At 40.0% G+C, this 20459-nt stretch overlaps 2 protein-coding genes across 8 annotated transcripts in view; one reads left to right on the top strand and one right to left on the bottom strand.

Annotated features, from left to right (window-relative positions):
- The window catches only part of SLC4A10 (solute carrier family 4 member 10), a 241770-nt gene extending 238145 nt beyond the window's left edge, over window positions 1-3625 (top strand). For all 6 annotated transcript variants that reach the window (XM_075609247.1, XM_075609249.1, XM_075609245.1 and 3 more), the window contains one exon: window positions 2399-3625. In XM_075609247.1, the coding sequence (XP_075465362.1) occupies window positions 2399-2465 (67 nt within the window). In that variant the 3' untranslated portion in view covers window positions 2466-3625. The remainder of the gene's footprint in view (window positions 1-2398) is intronic.
- Window positions 3626-8849: 5224 nt separating this feature from the next.
- DPP4 (dipeptidyl peptidase 4) overlaps window positions 8850-20459 on the bottom strand; it is a 91831-nt gene continuing 80221 nt past the window's right edge. For both annotated transcript variants that reach the window (XM_075609244.1, XM_075609243.1), the window contains 6 exons: window positions 19643-19697; window positions 18258-18357; window positions 16654-16718; window positions 13435-13507; window positions 12506-12579; window positions 8850-9738 (listed from right to left, as the gene is read on the bottom strand). In XM_075609244.1, coding sequence (XP_075465359.1) covers window positions 9643-9738; window positions 12506-12579; window positions 13435-13507; window positions 16654-16718; window positions 18258-18357; window positions 19643-19697 — 463 coding nt within the window. In that variant the 3' untranslated portion in view covers window positions 8850-9642. The remainder of the gene's footprint in view (window positions 9739-12505; window positions 12580-13434; window positions 13508-16653; window positions 16719-18257; window positions 18358-19642; window positions 19698-20459) is intronic.

The following is a 20459-nucleotide window of genomic DNA, read 5'->3' as shown; positions in this document are numbered from 1 at the left end:
AGAATTTGGTTGGCGGCAGAAATCAGGTGGCGGGACGGCGTATGGCGCAGCAGGGAAGGCAATTTTCACGGCAGCATTGATAGGCATGCTGAAGGCTTTGGAGCCTCAGGCGTTAGTCTCCTTCGGCGCAGGGACGACGACAGGAGCATGGGAGGCAGGCGCAGCATTAGTTGCGGCAACATATGGGGCATTTCGGTGGGGGAGACGGTGGCACCAGATCCCGTTCCGGCAGCCTCCAGCCTGACCCCGGTGTCTCTTTATCCAACTTTAACCACGGCCAGGGTCACGGGCACTGTGGATCCCATCCCAGTACCAACAGCCATCAGCCTGACCCCGGTGTCTTTCAATTCTTCAGCCATGGCCGGGGTCATGGGCACGGTAGCTCCCCCACCCGGCAGCATCACGCGCTGCACAGGCGGTGGGGCAGCCCCTGTGGTCGGTTGATGAGGACACGCCGTGGAAGGTATGGCATACGGCGTATCTGGTAAGGGGTAGTGTGTAGGGCGGCATCGGGGCTATATGGCAAGGCGTCACGGTTTGCAGGGTTCGACACGGAACGAGCAAGGGAAGAGGCGTGGCCCAGTCCACCGCCAGAGTCGCTTCTCCAGGGGCACTAAGGGCGGGTAAAAAGCCTGCAGCAGTACAAAAGGGCCGGATAAGCGCGTTGGCAGGTTGGCTAGCTTCGCAGGGGGATTGGGCAGCTCGCAATGCGCAACGGGCAAAGAGCAAGCAGGAGGAGAAATCCCAGATAGCGCTGGGCAGTGGCGGCCTGCGGCTCCGGACGCGGTGCAGGTCCAGGACCGGGTGATGGATAGCGCAGGGGAAAAAGCGATTCTCAGGGCATCTTTAAGAAGCATGACAAGTTGAGTAACTGCTGCTCCGGGCGCGATTGGCATCCCCAGGTGGTATGGTAAGGACAGACCGGGCTGGTAGAGGAGCATGGGTCCCGCTGCTAGGCATGCCAGGCGGGATGGATTTATTTTAAGGTTGCGGGAGGGCTTGGAGAGGGTTCTGGCAGGGTTGGCGGTACGGGCCTAGTTTAAGGGGGGTTAAATAGGCCCGTCGGTGGCGGCTCTTGGGGGGTAGGTGCTTGTTCTTGCCAGACTGGGAGCTGGGCCGTTTGAGCCCGGGGTGAGTACGAGTGCGCAAGGTCAGTTATCCATGACCTCGAGAGCCCGCTCACGTAGGGGACACGAGGTCAGCGGTTCGAGGGCCGGCTGACCGTCCCCTCACCCTCCTGTCAAAGGAGCACTCTGGCAGGGAGTGCATTTACCCCTCTTAGGTTTTCTGTATAAATAAATAGCCGTGGCCATTTTACCTCCAGTTCCCGTTTCATGTCTTTATTTGTACGTTACATGTGGGTACAAGGGGGGGGGAGAGGGGAACCGCCTGGAACCTCCCTGGTCATGGAAGAGCTAAACTCATTTACAGCTTTATTTTTGTTCTTATTCTTTATGATGTTAACGTGCTGTTGATTAGTTTATATAGTTGAGCAGGTTCTTGCTCTTAAAGGACACACATATTATATTAACCCCCATGGGGAAAAAACAAGCAAAACAAATCAATATAGAATATGGCTAATAAAATAATGTCTCCTTAATCTTCATAATTAACACACAGCCTATATAACACAGCATTATAATATTCTTCAATCATAAAGACTATCACAAAACGATCAATATGTTCTTTTATTGAACATATAGAGATACACTCTATGCTAAATATTGTACCCTCTGGTGTTTACTTTTGTATTTAAAAACGCCAAAACATTTGCAATAATAAAAAAAATTTTTTACATTTTTAAACCGCAAAATAGTGCATTTTGATAAATATGGGCCATTTCAATAGAAGTTTTGACTCCAATAGTTAAATAGAACATTTTTCGCGGGTATCACGATCTTTAAAAAAAATCTCCGCATGTTTGCACATCTCTACCTGTAAGGTAATGAAGACTGTACACGCTATTACATAAATAAAGAATTCACTTGTATTACTTTATTGGAGCAATCTGAAGTGAGCGTTGTTATCTATACTGCACAGCATCTTTCTTTCCGTGCTGCACTGAAAATGAATTAACACTAAAATAATGTTAGTTTTGACACTAAATACTATCCAGTAAATATCTATAGACCTTTCTGATTTGTCTCCCATGTACTGTTTGCATCTAAACCTTCCTGTTTGCATGCTTGCTGCATATAGGGAACTTAACCCATCAGTGAAATGCATAGTTAGCTTTTTTCCTCGCATGTTCCTTGATTTTTGCAGATTGTTTTGCATTGCATGACAAATATGTTGACATAGTGCTGGACCAGTGCCTGTGTTGGTCATAATGCAACTGCTAATGGGACCACTGAACATCTTACTAATTCATTTCTTTCTTTCTCTTTTTTTTTTCTAGCTCTGAAAGCAAGAAAGAGAAGAAAGCTGCCTCAGGGAAAGGTATCGACAGGGAGACATGTCTCTGACTTGCTCTTCAATCTATTTTTACAAGCAGATGAGAAGAATACACGTGTTGCTCTACGGGGGTTAACTACTGTATACTGTATGCTGTACATTGTCACATCCGTCTGTGCAATATATAAATATTTTTTTAACAAATGCGTTAGCCCTTTCACTGTCAGATGTAGGCTTTCTGGCAATAAAGGCGTTAGATAACTTTATTTTATTTTTAGCAGAATATTGTATGGATTACATAGCTACTCATTTGCACAAATCTCCTGTTTATTCACTTAGATGCGTTGTTACGTCAGGCACAGCTCTGCAGGAAATTCAGCACCGGTCAGTTACTTTATTTAAGTGCTGAGGTCATCAAAGGACTGACTTCAGTGTAGTTAGTTTGTGTTTATCCCATTGAGTTACCTAGAAAGACAATCCTTTATTGCCCTGGTTACATTCACTGTCGTTTGTTTGTGTTGATGCATTTTGCCGTGCTCATGCTCGCTCCTTTCATTTTATGGAGAAATGGGACAGAATTCACAATTGCAGTGACAAGTTACAACCCAATAATCAAAGAATTTGTGTTCTAACTGGAAATTCAAGTTCTCCAAGTAGGACCTTCAGATCGAATCAGTTATCTACTTATGAATAACTAATTTTACACAACATTTTTGTTTTGTTCTTTACAAACCTAACATGTTAGTTGATGTATTTTTTTTATAACACAGAACCTTCAAGTCAGTTAGAAAGTAGAGACGTGAGAACATACTTTGCAAAGTTTTGAAGAAATTTACAGTCATAAAACTTGACATGTTGCCATGAAGTTTAACTATTGTTATCAAACTAATGCAAATATGAGACTATGTAACTGCTGTTGGTGTTAATTCAGAAACCATTCCTGATTGCAATGCTGGATGAATTGCAGTAAATGGTTATCTCACATGCTCTGTACCAGGTGGATTTAAATATGACAAAAAAGCGCAAACTTATATGTGGTAACGGTGAGTGCCAGTCTAAATAGTGACTGATAAATTCAAATCAAATGCTGCCAAAACACCTGCGGTCTCATTAACCGCAACTACACAGCACTCAACAATAGATGTTAACGGCGCAAAATGATAAGTAAATTATACCAACAAAGTGAAAATTGTGAATAAACCAGTGAATAAAATTGATTAAAAAACACTGTTATCACATGTCAATAGTAGCTCTGTGGAACAGGAGGCTCAGAAGTTGATGCTACTTGAAGAACCTCATGTGGGGAAGAAAACACAAATGCAAGCGATATGGTGCATTAACGTTTTACTCTAGTGTACAAACAACACAGAGGGGAAAAGGACAACTCACAATCTCCCCACTGGTAACGAGCAGAGAGTGACTTCATGGGCGTTCCAATCCTACTTCGGACCCGTCCGCTTCCCGTCTTGCGAACGCTCACGTGCACGGCTTCCCTGGTCTGCTTCTCTCACTCGCAGCACGTCCTGGGTCACCTGACGTAAGCGGGTTGAATTGCCGGTAAGATAGTACGGTGGCCTCAGAAGTCCAAAAGGCCATTTTTGGACTTCTCAGGCCACCATACTATCTTACTGTAAAACGTTAATGCACCATATTGCTTGCATTTGTATTTTCTTCCCCACATGAGGTTCTTCAAGGAACATCAACTTCTGAGGATCCTGTTCCACAGAACTACTATTAACATGTTAAAACAGTGTTTTTTAATCCATTTTATTCACTGGGTTATTCACAATTTTCACTTTGCCTGTACCAGGTAGGGCTGGATCTGTTCTGCCCTAGTACATTTGCACACTCAGCGTCGGAGGCTTTCAAGGCCTGTTGTTCAACCTCTCCCTCATGCTGGATAATGGAATGGGTAGAATGACATGCATGACTGGGACCAGTTTGCCTTAGGCAGCCTAGTCAACTCAAATTCCCATCCATTGACACACCACAACACATGACAGTTTCAGTCATTAGCAACTCACACTCCAGTAGGCTAATGGTATAGTTCTGTGTCTGTTCCCCATCAATGGTATTTACAGGAAATAACATTTACCAGAGAGGGCACTTTTCTTACCAGAATTTACGATGCATAAAGGAAGGCAAAGAGAGATTTGAAATAGGCATACCTAAAGGCAACAATCATAAAATAGCAACGTCTGAATTTTTGCGACTAATTTAGCCATATAGACCTCGCTTAAATTAAATTTGTACTCGTAATGCCCTTTTGGCATGTTAATAAATTTCATACAGTATGTATTGGAAGCAATTACAAAGTTGACTTCCACCCATGGTTTTAAAACAGTGGTGGCCAACTCCAGTCTTCAATGGCCACCAACAGGTCAGGTTTTGAGGATATCCCTGCTTCAGCACAGGTGGTTCAAACAGTGGCTCAGTTGTTGACTGATCTGTTTATTGCCAAAGTGCAGAGCTCAAAACGGTGTGTGTCAGTTTCAAAAGAGGAAGTTAATATGACTTTCTAAAAGGTTGCTGTAACAGCCAAAGGAAGATCAGTACATGAAAAAACCCCATTACAAATGGCATTAGGAGTATTAAAAAAATGCATACAGTACTATTTAATACTACAGAACTGAATTATTATTTTTAATATAGGATTTTTTTTTTAACGTTTGGCTGCTTTTATATACTGGGCATCATTTGATTTCTATAGCAGGTTTTAGCACACTTCCCCAGCAGTGCAAGATATTTGTAACACTTTCCTGTTTGTGATACTTGTTGCAATAATTCCCAGCAGTTTGAACTCTAACCTGTAACAATAGATAATGCTACCACAGTAATATATGAATACATTGTAGCTGCTGAATTACACCAACTGAAGGATTGATTGAAACTGAAAGGCAGCCATTTAGTGAACCATGGGAAGCAGAATCATTGATGATCGATCACGGGAGAACGAATCTATTGCCAGCGTAGGTAATTCGTTTCCAATAAAGGTAATGAAAGGCTGCATATACTGTATTAAAACAAAAGTGCAGCTTGGATTGCCTCTTTATCAAAGAACATTTTAAAGAGTGCATTTGTAAACATAAGCAATCTATCCCCAAAGGAACTCATCCAAAGACTTTTTTTTAAAATGATTGCTTATCCTGTACTTGCAACTAGAAAATCTGTGTTTTATAACGTGTATAAATATTATAGAAGTCAGGAAACCAAATAAAGTTAGTCTATTTTTCATATTACATGTTTTACAGTATGTAAATGAAAACTCAAATTTGTTAAGCTAAGTGGTTTGAAGGAAAATTTAAACCAAATTATTCATACATTTTGGACAGATCAATTAGTCTTTTTAATTTCTCATCACAATGCTGCACACTGCCATCCAAAACAAAAATATTTCTCCAGCTAAATATATAGATGTGATACTCAAGACAGGGCAGTGTAATATTAATAAAAATAGGGGGGGGGGGAGTTCCCAGCACTCACTGACGAATGAGAATGAATGCAAAAGAGGGATATGCCAAGAAGAATTTAATAAAAGTATAAGTCAAAAAGAAGCGACAAGTATTGAACTTGGAACATGCGATACACATAAGCAAAAAAAAAAAATTGCCAAAATGAGGACTCTCAGTGAATAAGAAATGGAAAACACACAGGGACAGGGACGGAAGACGAGGGAAGCCACAATGGGGAAGGGGAGGGAATAGGGGGGACAGGGAAAATAAGGGGGCAAAGTTTTAGGGCAAAGGCCTTTTCCTCTAGCCCGTTCCCAGAGGTTCATGCGACCAGTGGTACTTCCCTATACCTAAAAAGTGCAAATCCCTAATGAGTAATAAGCCAATCAAGCTTCTAGTAAGAAAGCTATAAGAGCAATCAGTAACAGATAAATGTCCAATGCAAATGTTCAGAAGCTATAGGGGCAATCAGTGACACATTAAAGTCCAATGCAACTATAATCCTGTAATCAGCAAGGAGAGAGAGAGAGAGAGATTAAACACTTGGTTCAGCTGACACAGTAGTTGTGTATGCTCCTGCTGATGCTGTAATGGGGATACTGCATCAGGAGGAGCATACACAGAGAGGAACTCTACAACTACCACCGATTACAGGATTATAGTTGCATTGGATTAGGGATTTTCACTTTTTAGCTCCACAGGGTATAGGGAAGTACCACTGATTGCTTGAACCTCTGGGAACGGGCCTGAGGAAGGGGCCTTTCCCTGAAACGTTGCCCTCCTATTTTCCCTGTATTTCCTGTTGCCCCTATCCCCTCCCCTTCTCCTTTTGTGGTATTTCTCATCTTCCGTCCCAGTCCCTGTGTATTTTCCATTCCTTATTCACTGAGAGTCCTCTTTTGGCTATTTGTTTTTTGCTTATGTGAATCGCATGTTCCAAGTTCAATACTTGTCGCTTCTTTTTGACATACTTTTATTAAATTCTTCTTGGCATATCCCTCTTTTTTGCGTTCATTCTCATTCGTCAGCGAGTGCTGGGAACTCCCCCCCCCCCTGTATTTCCTTACTATTTTGGAGGATATAGGGTCCTCCCTGTTCCCTTGTGCACCCTGCAAATGATAATTTTGTGCCCAATATTTTGAGTGCTGTCTATCTATGTTCTTTTCACAGTATAATATTAATACATCTACAGTACTTTCTGACACGTAACAATTGGACTGTGTCACTCAATGGCTGGGACTATGTAGGTATTGGTAGCCCTGCCAGTTTCAGAACAGCAGGCATCTGTTGCACTAAAGAGAATGAATATGAACATTTTGTGCAGGAGGTAGGTATGTTACATGGGAGAAAGATGTACATTTAATAAAAGACAATTCCAGCAATAAGAAATGTTTTAAATACTGTTTTGTGTAACTCAAATATTGAATACAGTATCTCCTGAGTTTTTCTAACAATAGTCTTTTACCTCTGCTCTTATTCCTCTGGTAAACAGCCACAGTCTTTTAATATTGTTATCATTCTCTGTAACAGGTGTTAGTTCTTATTTTAAACTACTGTACCATTACCAGTTTTCTGCCAGAGATCTTCATTGCATTGCTACCCCTTCTGGCTGTAAAAGGGTGATACATGTCATAGCATATTTACGTAAAATATTTCTGAGCGTTTTTTTGTTTTTGTTTTTACTGTTATGTGAATTTTAATGAAATTCTTCCGTTCATCCCAACCATGTGAAATAGAAAAACAAGACCTAAAACAACAAGTGTTAAATTTGATTCCCTTTTAATTTCATATTTACTGTCAAATATCACATGTTGGATGTAATTTATTACAAATGTTTATGTATTGTGTACTTGTGAATAGATTCTTGTGTTTTCACATAAAGGTCAAGTGAAAATAAATATTTTTTTTGTGTTATTAGATATCAATCACTAATTACATTTTGTAATGCATTTTGGTGCAGTAAGGTAATCCGAAGCAAGATCGCAGGGCATTAAAACATTTCGTTATACATGGGGACAATGCAAATTTAAAAAAAATCACTAGTTGATTTATCAGTTAATGCTAAAACCTGTTCAGTATGTCTATCTGTCTAATTCTATAGTAGATTTATATACAAGCTTATAAATGCTGTAGTGTGTACACTTCACACTGTACAATGAGGTTCATGTCTCGTTGCACTCTGTGTGGGTGTCCCAGAGTAGAGTACTATATTTCACAGGAGATAGTGAATGAATCTAAATAAAGGGAGACTTTAGACTACGTTGGCCCAGATCCACAAAAGAGTGCTAAGCTTTTGTACGCCTCTACGACCATTCATTTGAGTAGGAGCAAATGCACGTTAAGGCTTAGCACCTCTTTATGGATATTGGCCTTGGTCAGGTGCATGCTAAAATATAGACTTTGGCAGACGCCATGATCCACAACTTGCTTACTTATTAATGTTGACTGTATGGTAAGGACCCACTTGATGGCTGTACGTACAATCGGTGCGACTGCACCTGGCCCCCAGCCCTTAACCAGCCCAACTTCCGTAATCAACAACATTTAAACTATGATTACCAGAGTTGGGCCAGGAGAGAGAGCAGGGCCTCTAAGTGCCGCCATCTCCTCTTGCTACCAGACAACGATGTGTCACCTCGACGGCACGCGATGTAATTGTGGGCAAGGTACCCCATGCATCAAGGCAACGCCTCGTCCTGTGGTAGCAGGAGGAGATGCCGGCTCCAGAGGCCGTAATAGGCCCCTGTTCGCACCCACTGTGCAGCTGGTCTCGCCATACTCCCAACCGGCCCTGGTAACACTTGAACAGTTTCTTTCTTTACATTATTTTAAATGCCATTTCACACACTTTAATTTGACATAATCTTCATGTTCCAGGTACTGTATATTAAGGTTTCCACATTTGAAGAAGTAAAATAACTTATTTACTTTACATACTGTGCCTGAAATCCCAAATTCTTTGCTTCTAGCAAACAGACCTTTACAAGATACAAGAAATGCACACACAATACAATTTAAACTTTATTAATCAGATTAGCAGCAGAAATTTGCAAAAATTATTCAAACCATAAGAAATTGATGGCTGTAAACAATTTTGTTGAATGGAAAGATAATAACATGGCGCTTACACCTACCAGAAAATAGATAGATCTATTTATTATGCTTCAAAAATAAAAATACTTTTCTCAATGTCAATTTTTCAAAATATTATGCGCCTGTAATTTTTTGTGTATAAATTTGTAATTTGGTGAATGTCAATGACTCGAGTCCAATTTAGAGACAAACACATTAATATTGATCAAATTATGTTGCCTCACAAACTGACGTCAAATATATGAAACTTGATCAAGAAGTTACTTAAATTTGACATTGCCACTAATGGAAGGAATATGTAGGAAACCTTGCAAGATGCCTGTTTCTTGAATTTGATAAACTTCACTGTGCAAGGAAGTGAGAAAGAGTGCCGGTGGTGAGACCAGGTCCAACCAGTGTCATGGAGCCTGTAAATGGTTCCTCTCTGCTTTGGGGATGGTGTTAGGTAGGTGGGGAGGATGTTGCACCGCTCAAGGTGAGGAACCCAATATTTGCATTGGAGGGAGCCTGATTCAGAGACTGTGGCAAGCCTGGAATACTCTTGACTCCGCTCTGCAGCCACGACTTGATTATTCTTCGGTTCATTATTTCTTTGTTTTTTGTGGTCCTTATGAATATTTTAATCCTCGCAGTGCAAGGTTGAATCACAGAGTGTGGTCTGTCATAGGTACAGTCTCTGTGCACAAGTAAGTATTTGCTGCTACTATAGAGAAAAACATTGTTGCAGATAATGACTCATATGGGTGTAGATATGTCTGTTTGCCAGACCTCCGATCCCATGATCTTTATCAGTGTACCACTAAAAAAAAAAAAAAAAGATTAGAACAATAAACAAAAGAAAACTTATTTTTGCACCATCTATTAGGGGGTCTCCGGAGCTGAACTCTATTAATTTCAGCTCTGGGGACCCCCTGCTTTCTGAGATGGTTACCTATGTATGGGGTATAGGTTCAGTCCCTAAGGCTATATCGTGACTATCTTTCACTTCATTTTAAGATTGGCAAAAGGGCTAAAAGGGCATTTCATGTTTTTGAAATAACATTTGGATACCGTATGAAGGCACTGTACTAAATAGCTATACAAAGAAGGGAGTGGAAGGGAGGAGGGAACTGGAACCCTCGCTCAGCTCTAAATGGAGGTAACAGAAAACTAGAAGATGGTGCTGAGCTGGGATGCATGTCTATAATTACAAAAGAGAGAGAAAAAGATCCCAGTCAAAAAAGCTCTCCGACCCCCATGGGAGTAGTACGACCAGTGTAATTATTATAGTGTTAATACTCAATTTTAATATTCATGCAATTAACTTAAATGTTGACTCTTCCCATGAGTGCTAAAGGCCATGTATGTATATATATATAGCGCTATATGAATGCACACACACACCTGTCTCCTGCACATACAAATACACTACAGTATGTAATTCCATCCCTATATACCAATAGGGACCACATAGTATCCACACACACTTATAGTATTGCAACACTCTGTTACATTTCTATACCTAACCACACCATTAGTATACACTCCCACTCCACACACACCTTTTGTAAAGTGCTGTATACACTGTGGGCGCTTTATACATTTAAATTAACATAAAAACACACTCTTACATCACTAACATTCAGGGACATTTAACACCTCAAGTCATAAATTGCATACTGCACAGGGGGGGAGGGATAGGCTTCAGTCACAGATAGCATTCCAAGATGCACTGTTTTTAAGTTAAACCTTTCTTGCTTTGTCCATTGTAACAACTCCGGAAGAAGAGATCAGTGTATCTCGAAAGCTGCACAAATAAAAGCATTTCGTTAGCCACAGAGCGGTATCGTCTATTCGTTTTTGATTATTAAGCTCGGCTAACACACTACATATATATATATACATATATATATATATATATGTATATACACACATACAGCAGCTGATCAATACTACAAGTTGAAAGTTAAAATAAAGTTGGTTTAATACCCTCCTGATCGGAGCACTGATACCAGTTAGTTAACAGATTGGAGATACTGTAGGTGATACAGTCTGCAGCAGAATAGTGTTCACCTAAGGTGAGTTTGCAGTATTTTACACACAATTTACTCCTGGGCTCATATAGTAATGTCCTTATAAGTAAATCCTTCGAGTCATGTGCAGTCATTAAGGACGACCTCTATTTCTTATTAGTTTTCAGGTTGGAAAAGTAGCGGTACGGTTACGAGTAGAAGGCTACGTATAATGGGTTATATTCAATATAAAGGTTGTTTGTCCTTGTTCTTAGGTTAATTACCACTTATTTCTTACAAAATTCATGGATTCTATAACTGTGTCTATTTAGATGAGAGTAACAATCTCATTTATCACATCAGAGTGTGAACATGCACGTGGAGTCCCCCCCCCCTGCCCCCCGAAATACCATGAATGTCCGTATCTTTTTGTAGAGACAGAGATACTATGTGTTAGCTCACATTAGTTTGTATCGCCATATAATTTGTATGGTAGTTATGCACTGAGAGACCCTTCTGAGCCAGAAGCTGAGACAGTGAGTTTGAGATGAATACATCTCTGTTATTTGCAGCACTTCTTCCCACCAGTTTTAATAGTATAGACATTTTGGGGGTATCACTGCTCAAGGTTCAGTAGGTATGAGCTGCTGGTTTGTGTAACTTTCAACTTGTATTATTAGTAAGTGGCAGCCACCGTTTTATATATATGTAACACAGTTTCGCCCCCCCCCCCCCCCTCTCTGCAAGATGTACTACTGGTTACTGATGTTTGTGGTGCGATCATACCCGTGAGGGTCTTCACTCATGGGTGTCAGTGCCTCCAGTTGTGGTGGGCTCCAGGATTTCCAGAGACAGTCCCCACCCGAACAGACTTCTTTCACACCCCTGCCCAATAGACTGTAGACTCAGGCAGGGGTGTATAAAACAGAGGGCTTTATTTGAGCAGTCACTGCAGATGGACGTCAGTGGGTCCCAGGCCTCTGGATGGTGCTGGGCTCTCTGGTAGTCTTGAGGCCTCCGATCTCTCTTTTACCAGCCAACCCAGGAGGGACTGACTGGCATTTCTCACTCCCAGCCGGGAGGAGCTGAGCTTCTTTCTTCCTCACCCCAGGAGGGTGGGAGCTGAACTCCTATAATTTAGCACTTCCTCTCTGATGCACCAGAAGGGGAGGGCACAAGGTCTGCATCACTAATGGCTGTACACAGACCCTTGTGGCACCACTTCTTCAGTCACTCAAAGAGTCAGCATGAAGGGGGAGGGGGGTCAATGTCCCTAGGATAGCCTGCCACAGCCTGTAGCTATCAGGACTTACATGACAGGAGACAGAGAGGCAGCCTGCATCAGCCATGGTTACATATATATACATACATACATACATACACACACACACACACACACACATGCACACGCACACGTACGTGTGTATATTTGAGTCAACATTTTAATTGCATGAATATTAAAATAGAGTATTAACACTATAATAATTACACTGTTCGTACTACTCTTTTCTGACACTCTAATAAATATTTAGCACTCTGAAAAACAAGAAAGAAATACTGTATGAAGCCTCATACCATAGCTTCAAAGTCAACCTGGGCTTCCACAAGAGCCTTTGAGATTTGTGCTGCCTGCTGGAAATGTACATTATCTGAAGAGGAAAAAATAAAATAATTTTTACACCTGTTTTAAACATCAATATATTAAAAATTATATTCAAATGAGAATTACCTCCTACGCTCAGGGCTACCTACCACTGATAGCTTGCCATTGGCCCAGGACTCAAGTCTCCACTGGGGACCAAGGTTGTTGAGCACAGTCCCCAATTCTCTCTCACACGCTTCCCATCATCTCTCCATCTGCCTCTTTCCCCGATCTCACTCTTCAACCCCTCTTTCCGTCACTCTTCCCCCTTTTCTCTTATTCACCTCTTTCACTCTCCCCCTTCTCTCTCACTATCTGCTCCCTCTCTTACTCCCTCCCCTTCTCTCTCCCTCCCCCCTTTTTCTATCACAGACAACCCCCTCTAACACATCCCCCTCTTTCACTCTACATTCTCTCCCTGCATCCTACCTGGAGAGTGGGGGTGCGGGGTCCATCCAGGTCTTACCCGTTGCCAGAGGGGGGCAACTCAGGTAGACGAAAATGGAAGTTGGGCTCCACTTCCGGTTCGGACTGCAGTCTTCCGCTCCCCCTTGTTAGCGTCCCTGCCTACCCTTTATCCCTTTATTATTATTTTAGCTACCTTTTGGACTACTACTCTTCAAAAACAAGAGTCAATGCTTCAAAAGTAGGAAAGCCATTTTAAAAACTCTGTTTCTGTCTTTTCTTCAGCACATACAATAATTGCATTGCTAATCATTTACAACTGGAGATAATTAGTGTTAAATAAAAGAATTAGGTTTTGGTCATCTTATGTAACATTTGGCCATCACGTTTCTGTTTTGGCAGTTGTGATGCTGGCAATCTGTCACTGGTACTACAAGTCTAATTAGCTCTAGCTCACCATCTGCTGTTCCATGTATTAGAAGGTATTCAACCGCCTTAAACTTCTCAGCTCTAGACATGACTGTTGAACTCTAAAGAAAAAGAAAATGTAAAAAATACAAATATTGTTTCACAGCACATCAAATACACTTCATATGTAATGTAAGCCTTAATTCATGGTTGCAGAATAAATAGTTATTTTTTAATAATGTGAAGGAGTGACACAAGATGTAGTGTTGATGCCAGGGCTGGTTATCCAGCTCTTTGGCTGACAATGATTCGTTTTACTTGTCTGCTCAATGTGGATTATACATTTGTACTTCAAACACCATAAGTACAAAAAGAAAACATGAAAGATTCCCATTACACCCTGAAGGAACAGCTCACTGAGTAAAGACGCTAACTCTGTAAACAATGAGTTTTAATCTGGTTCCTAGTTCAATTCCCAGTGTCAGCTCCTTGTGACCTTGGGCAAGTCCCTTTATCTCCCTGTGTCTTGGGGAGAGATGGGCAAATTGTTTTTGCGGATTTGGATCCATCTTGGATCGGACGGTTCTTTTGGTTCGTGAAAATCTGCAGTCTAAAAAATGGTGATTTGTCTATTTCGGATCTATAATTTTTTTTTTTTATCACTGACAATCCAATACTCAGATTCTGCAATGCGATGGCGGATTTAAAAAAAAAATGCGTATAAGGTAAATGCTGCACACCTAATAAGAATAGTATAACCAGGGATACAAATGATACAATTACCGGTGCTCCCATGCTTGAACAATAGCCTGTGATCAATCCAATGCAAGTAGTAGCTGAATGCACATAGGGCACAAACGTATTTGAAGTAACTAAACAAATTTATTGTTCCAAACACAACGTTTTGACCTTAGTGGTCTTTATCAAGTGACATATTAGTGACATCTATTAGTTACTTCAAATCCGTTTGATCCCCTGTGTTCCTTCAGCTACTAGGATTAAAAAAAAAACACCAACGGATTGCAGAATCTGTGGATTGGATTCTTAAAAATCCGTACGGATTGTATCCTATGGCAGTTTTGGATTAATCCGCACAGATTGAAACTGGAGCAATCCGTTGCTGGATTTTATGCCACAGAAAGGATTTTGAATGGAAAGCTTAGGAAATCCGGGAAACAGATTATAACACTGTTTTGCTCATCTCTAGTCTCGGGCACCTACAGTACAACATAGACTGTAAACTCATCTGGACCGGGGCTCTGTCTGTAAAAATTCCTATGTGCTGTTTTGAGTCCCATTGGGAGAAAAGCGCTATATGAAATAAAGTTATTATTATTGAGCTTGACTGCCACCTCTGAGCTCTGAAGCTAAAAAGTAGGTAAAACTGTGGCCCAAATACATTTCAAAATTTCTTCTTTGGCAATAATATGAAATGCTACAGTATGATATAAATGTGCCAGATATGACATATTCCACCCATGGAAGGAGTAAGGATATGCATATGTTCTGGCCTCTAACATTTTCTACTTAACGCTCATCTCTCAAGGCTCAATGTTACCTCATACCAAGTGTCACCTTGTGCTTTTAACAGACATGACAGTCTCTACTGGTTGACTTACTGTGAACAAAGAAGCAGAGCCTATGAGATTGAGTGCAAATTAATTCACATAGCAATTGATACATGGAAAAGGTGACAGCATTTACTCACAAGAGTCTGCATTAAGAGTCTTCAGAAAATCACCCCTTTTGAAAGCAAGTGTGTTTTTTGTTAACATTTGTCATCTATGAACCATTGTCAAGGGGCTGTCACTCTTATCTGAATTGCATTAGTTAGGTTTCACAATATGTGCTAAATATATACAGTAGACTTTTATGAAGGTCAAAACACAGTCACAATTTCCTGCTTTCATTCTGTGCACTTATTGGACAATTTGGAACTGGTTTAGATTTTGATTTGCAGGATCACTTTGCCTCTCCTTTTTGTTTGTAGACATTTTGCCATTTTCAGTCTGATCACATATTTCATTGTGAAATCAGCAGTTTTCTGTTAAATATAAAATTTGTGGCCATGACGTTTTGAAAAAAACATTACACGGCTACTATGATTTTCTAAAAACTGCTTTAGAATTAAGCCTAGAGTATTGCACCTTTCAATTTCTGTTTTGTATTCTTTCCTCTAACTAAAGCAATATAGTGATACAGTATACAGTATGTTACTGAGCTTTATATGCACTTAGAATTGTGGACCTAAGTGTGCACAGATATTCCGAACGTCTTTTTTGGAATGAGTGTGTTCATGTTTCACCAATATCTGTCGCTAAATGGAACGGCACTGGTAATTTTCCATTGAAAATAAACACAATGGCACATTCACTCACATATCAGCTGCTACCTTGTAACCACTTTGATCAAACAGAAAGCAACCTGGACGGGTACCACATGAACACCATGTTTCAGGCAGGGCATTGATTTCTTTTCACTATTTCTTTTTGAGATTTTACCAGAAATTATACTTTGAGATATATATATATATATCTTGTTTTTAAGTATATAGCGATACTAGTAATGCTTTATCCCCTCTGGGAAAGAAAATGGATATTAATATGTATTGGTTTGCTCATAACCTGCTGCATAATATCCCTGTATTTTAATTGTTTGGATGCTTATATTGTAAATCCTCGCATACACGGTTATACACCTATAAAAAGAAAACAACATTTCTGATTTAGGCCCATATTCACTAAAGGGTGTAAGCGTTAGCATGTCTTAACACTCATTCATTTGAATAGGATTTAGGGTGTGTTACAGGATAACACCCTTCAGTGAATATGGGTTTTAGCCTTTATTAGGTGAAGGTACAATTGGAGTCTGTACTACTTCGTTCTATGGCGCCTAGGAAAGAAATACAGTAGTGTAAGATGTGGTTGCCACGTCCCTTGATATAATCCAGCAGCTGGGTTAACAGAGAGGCATTTGTTAAACAGCTCAAGATATAGTATTCTCCCACGTATACAAAAACATTCTCACCATATAAAACCCTGACAGTTTTATGGGTGATACAAACACATTTTAGTAGAAGGAGATTCAGACAATATTCAGTTTGACCTCTCTGTTTATTCTTTGCTAACCCTTCCAGCACACAAGCATATAAAGAATAAGGAATTACAACAATTAATGCAATGCTATGTGAACATCTGGAACCATAACCCCCTGCTGAGGTGCTGCTCCTGTTGAAAGATATACAATGAAAGAAGATGTATTTGCTTACCTCATAATTTTTAAGGTTGTCTTCTAATGTAGGAAGACCCATATATCTCTCTGTGTAAATAGAGTCTGTAATGCATAGAATATATATGTTAACTCCATGCTGAGATTTTTGTGATTTTAACAGACACAGGGTTATATAAATTGAACAAGAAGCATTCAGATGTTAAAAATGACTCACCGTTCCGCCTAATGACACAAAAGTGGTGGAAACTGTAAAACTTGTTGCTATGGAAATTGCATTGACCAATAAACTCTTGAAAATGTCACATTGTTTCACAAACCATATTTAATGGCATTTGTTATTGCTGTTCTTTTAAACAGTACGTATTGATTCATATACAAGATCAAGTGCACCAAAGATGGATTGCTTGAAGCATTTTCAGAAGCGAGGAAATAATTAAATATAAAATAATTCTACTGAATAACACAATATTTTCTAAATATTTGTGCTTGCAACTGGCAACACATGAATAGCAATAAATACGGTAAATGGTTCAGTGGAAAAGAAGCATTATACTGTAGGTGGTTACTCAACAAATTACAAAGGTCTCTTCTAGGTCAGTAAAACCCAGAAACTGTACCAATGTTTTAGAAGCAATCCAGTAATAATATGTCTCTTGGATGACTGCCCCTGCACAGAATATGGAAATACAAATGACTACTTTGTCATTAAATTGACAAAGAGGCATTTGCCACTCACAGCTCTTACTGTATGAAGCATGGTGGTCATTTAGTAGCTAATTATGAAAAACATTTCCCCCGAAGGGAATCACCTGATGAAAGGTCCATATGGGACGTGAAACGTTGTTATTCCGCTGTTCTTGGCTGTCACATTAAATGGAGAACTTCATTATGAACGTGTGAGCAGAGTTCTACTGTGTATCTTTGTCTTTGAGGAGACCTGCACTTTGAAGACATTGTTCCCCAATGGAATAACCCAGGGGTTGTCAACTCCAGTCCTCAAAACCCCTCAACTTGGTGAGGGTTTCAGGATATCCCTGCTTCAGCACAGGTCTTTGACTGAGCCACCTATGCTGAAGCAGGAATATCCTGAAACCCTGACCAGCTGAGGGGTTTTGAGGACTGGAGTTGACAACCCCTGGAATAACTAAAACACAAAATTAGTGTAACAATTCATGTGATAGTGGGAACCACTTCTCCTAAGTGGTACCACATGCAAACAAGCAAGAATGTCTACTGCACTACATTGTCAAGACTATCAACTATATTGCTTTGTACTGTATATGTTTCAGCCATACATATTATGGAGCAAAATACATTCTGCTCTGTCTCTTGGATTGCCAAAGCATGCTTGCCTCACGTTCCTTGACTTTAAAATATGGCGTTTCCTTACGACTATCAATTTAGTAGATTTAATTCATAACAAAATCTAGTGATTACGGAGATATATTTGAAAACGTTTTTAAATTGCAGCCAAGGTGCTTCTATTGTGGAGAAAGCTGAATGCACACAAAATTAGACTGCAGAAGCTATTTAATATCGGACCTACTTTTCCTACCCTATAGTATATGTTATCCTTATGTATAAAAAGATTACTGTACCATGCATTTTTTTTTTTAAAACATCTCTAATCACATACTGTACCATAATATTGCCAGCTTGATACTGGGGCTACCGCAATTCCGCACTTAAATACTCCACTTCCACTGCCAAGCACCATTGAAGTTACATAGCCACCATAAGACTGAAAAAAAGGAATGCACAATTACAGTTATATTAAATGGCGTTACCTAAAGCAGCAACAGACAATATTTTTACTGAGAATACTGAATTCCCAAAGGTAATTGTATGTTAAGACACTGGTGGAGATGGGGTTAGGGGGAGAAGAGTAAGCGCCCATTGACTTATGTACCTCCAAACAGATCATTCAAATGTATTTTGCGTATTTACATTTGCTTTTTTCAGAGGTACCTCAGGTGTGTTCCCAGGTACCTTCCACTATAGAGTATAGCTTAATCTATCTCTACTCCCCTCCACCTCCTAGTACTATCCCTCCCCTCTCCCGACTCCCCCTCTGACACTTATTTCAGTCTGCTTGGGAGTAACACCAGAGTTACTGTAGGACTGACTTAAGTTACGTAACGCTTCCTGTTAACCTTAACGGAGCTTAATGTATATGGATTCATATATTTGGGACTATAACTCATTAGCATAATACCACACTTTTAATGGGCATACAGCCTACTGTAATTAATGTAATGTTGTTTGCTTTCGTGAATACTGCTATATGATTAACATGATGTCAGCGTAGGTTACCAGTATGTTATAATAAATATGTTAAAGGAGCTTAGTGAATCTAATGGTTGCCAATTATTAACTAAAAAAAGCCATAGTGGAAGCCACAAAACACACATATACTGTACATTTGCTGCATATTAGAATGGATTGTTTATCACATATAAACATAGAAGACTTAATAAAATATCCTTTCATTAAAGAGGGAAAGCATACCCGTGTAATTTTTAAAAGCCAAACATTACATTTTACATTTTGTTGGCCAAATGATGAATTTTCTACAGGCAATTTTACTAGAGTACAGTACATATAAAACACAACCATATTGCCAATTCCCATTAGGTCTATATATAGAACTTCAGAAATGATTATTGGTTAGCTGTGCAGCTCAGTAAAGGTATCTTAAACATCAGACAGTATTTCAGCTGCAGAACTAAAGATGGTTCAGCGTCCAAATTGTTTTCTCTCCTATTACATGGTCATCTCATAGCAATAGTCTGCTACATTAAGCATCTTGTACAGATAAATCATAGTGAAGAAATTGCAATACCTACAAAAAAAATTATTCAGGGATAGTTCTGCAAACAACAAATGTATTTAAAATCTCTTTAAAATGTATTTGGTGCTTTAAATGAAATGCAGTCTGTCATGTTTAACCCACACATCTGAACTTCAATCCCATTGGGAACCTATAAACACACTGAGAATCATTAGAAATATATTTGATTACTTACCCATCCCCAAATAGCTATTCTTTTTTCATCAACAAAGCCCAGGGTTGTAAAGTGCCTAAAGAAAAAATACAGTAAAACAACAAGCAAAATAGAACAGGTGATACAATAGTTGGTGTCTAGATTCTTTATACGTGTCCTTGATGAATCAAGTGCTTCCCCACTACATTCTATAGTTGTCCAGGCAGTGCTAGTACTGTATATTTCTCCCTAGTATTGATTTAAATCATTTTAAATTAACAAAGGACTGATGTAAACGGCTCAGAAAAAAACAATTGTAACGCTTATCATACATTCAAATATAATGACAGTTTATGGACAGAAAGAACTAAAGTTTTGTATGCACAAGGGCCAACCTCAACTTTAAAAACTACAAACAAGAAAGAATACACTTTAGAAACAAGATCATACTATGTATTTATATTTTTATTTAAATAGTGCCAGCAGTACAGACAGTGCTTTATAAACTAGACAATACAGGGAATTATAACACATTAAGAGCAACAAACATTAAATCAGACAACGGGAAAGGAAATCCCTGTCATGGAGAGCTTACAATATAAGACTTCGTCCCAGGTGCTTGCGGCTGTGCGCACGATGGTGTGCGAGGCGCACACAAGGTACGGCCCTCTATGGGGCCGGCCCCAGTAGCTGCCTGCGCGCGCCTGCACAATGCGCGATCGCCTTTGCCAAAAGACAAGAATTTTGTCTTTTGGTGCGGCGGCCGAGCAATGGCCATGTCATGGCGGTGGTCCAGCCAATGAGGGCGAATCAGCCGCTTGACGTCATGGCCGTGCCCCCTCCACTCCCCCAGCAGTCG

The sequence above is a fragment of the Ascaphus truei genome, chromosome 7, assembly GCF_040206685.1.
Source record: "Ascaphus truei isolate aAscTru1 chromosome 7, aAscTru1.hap1, whole genome shotgun sequence".
Taxonomy (NCBI): Eukaryota; Metazoa; Chordata; class Amphibia; order Anura; family Ascaphidae; genus Ascaphus; species Ascaphus truei.
This window is presented reverse-complemented; position numbering and strand designations above follow the sequence as displayed.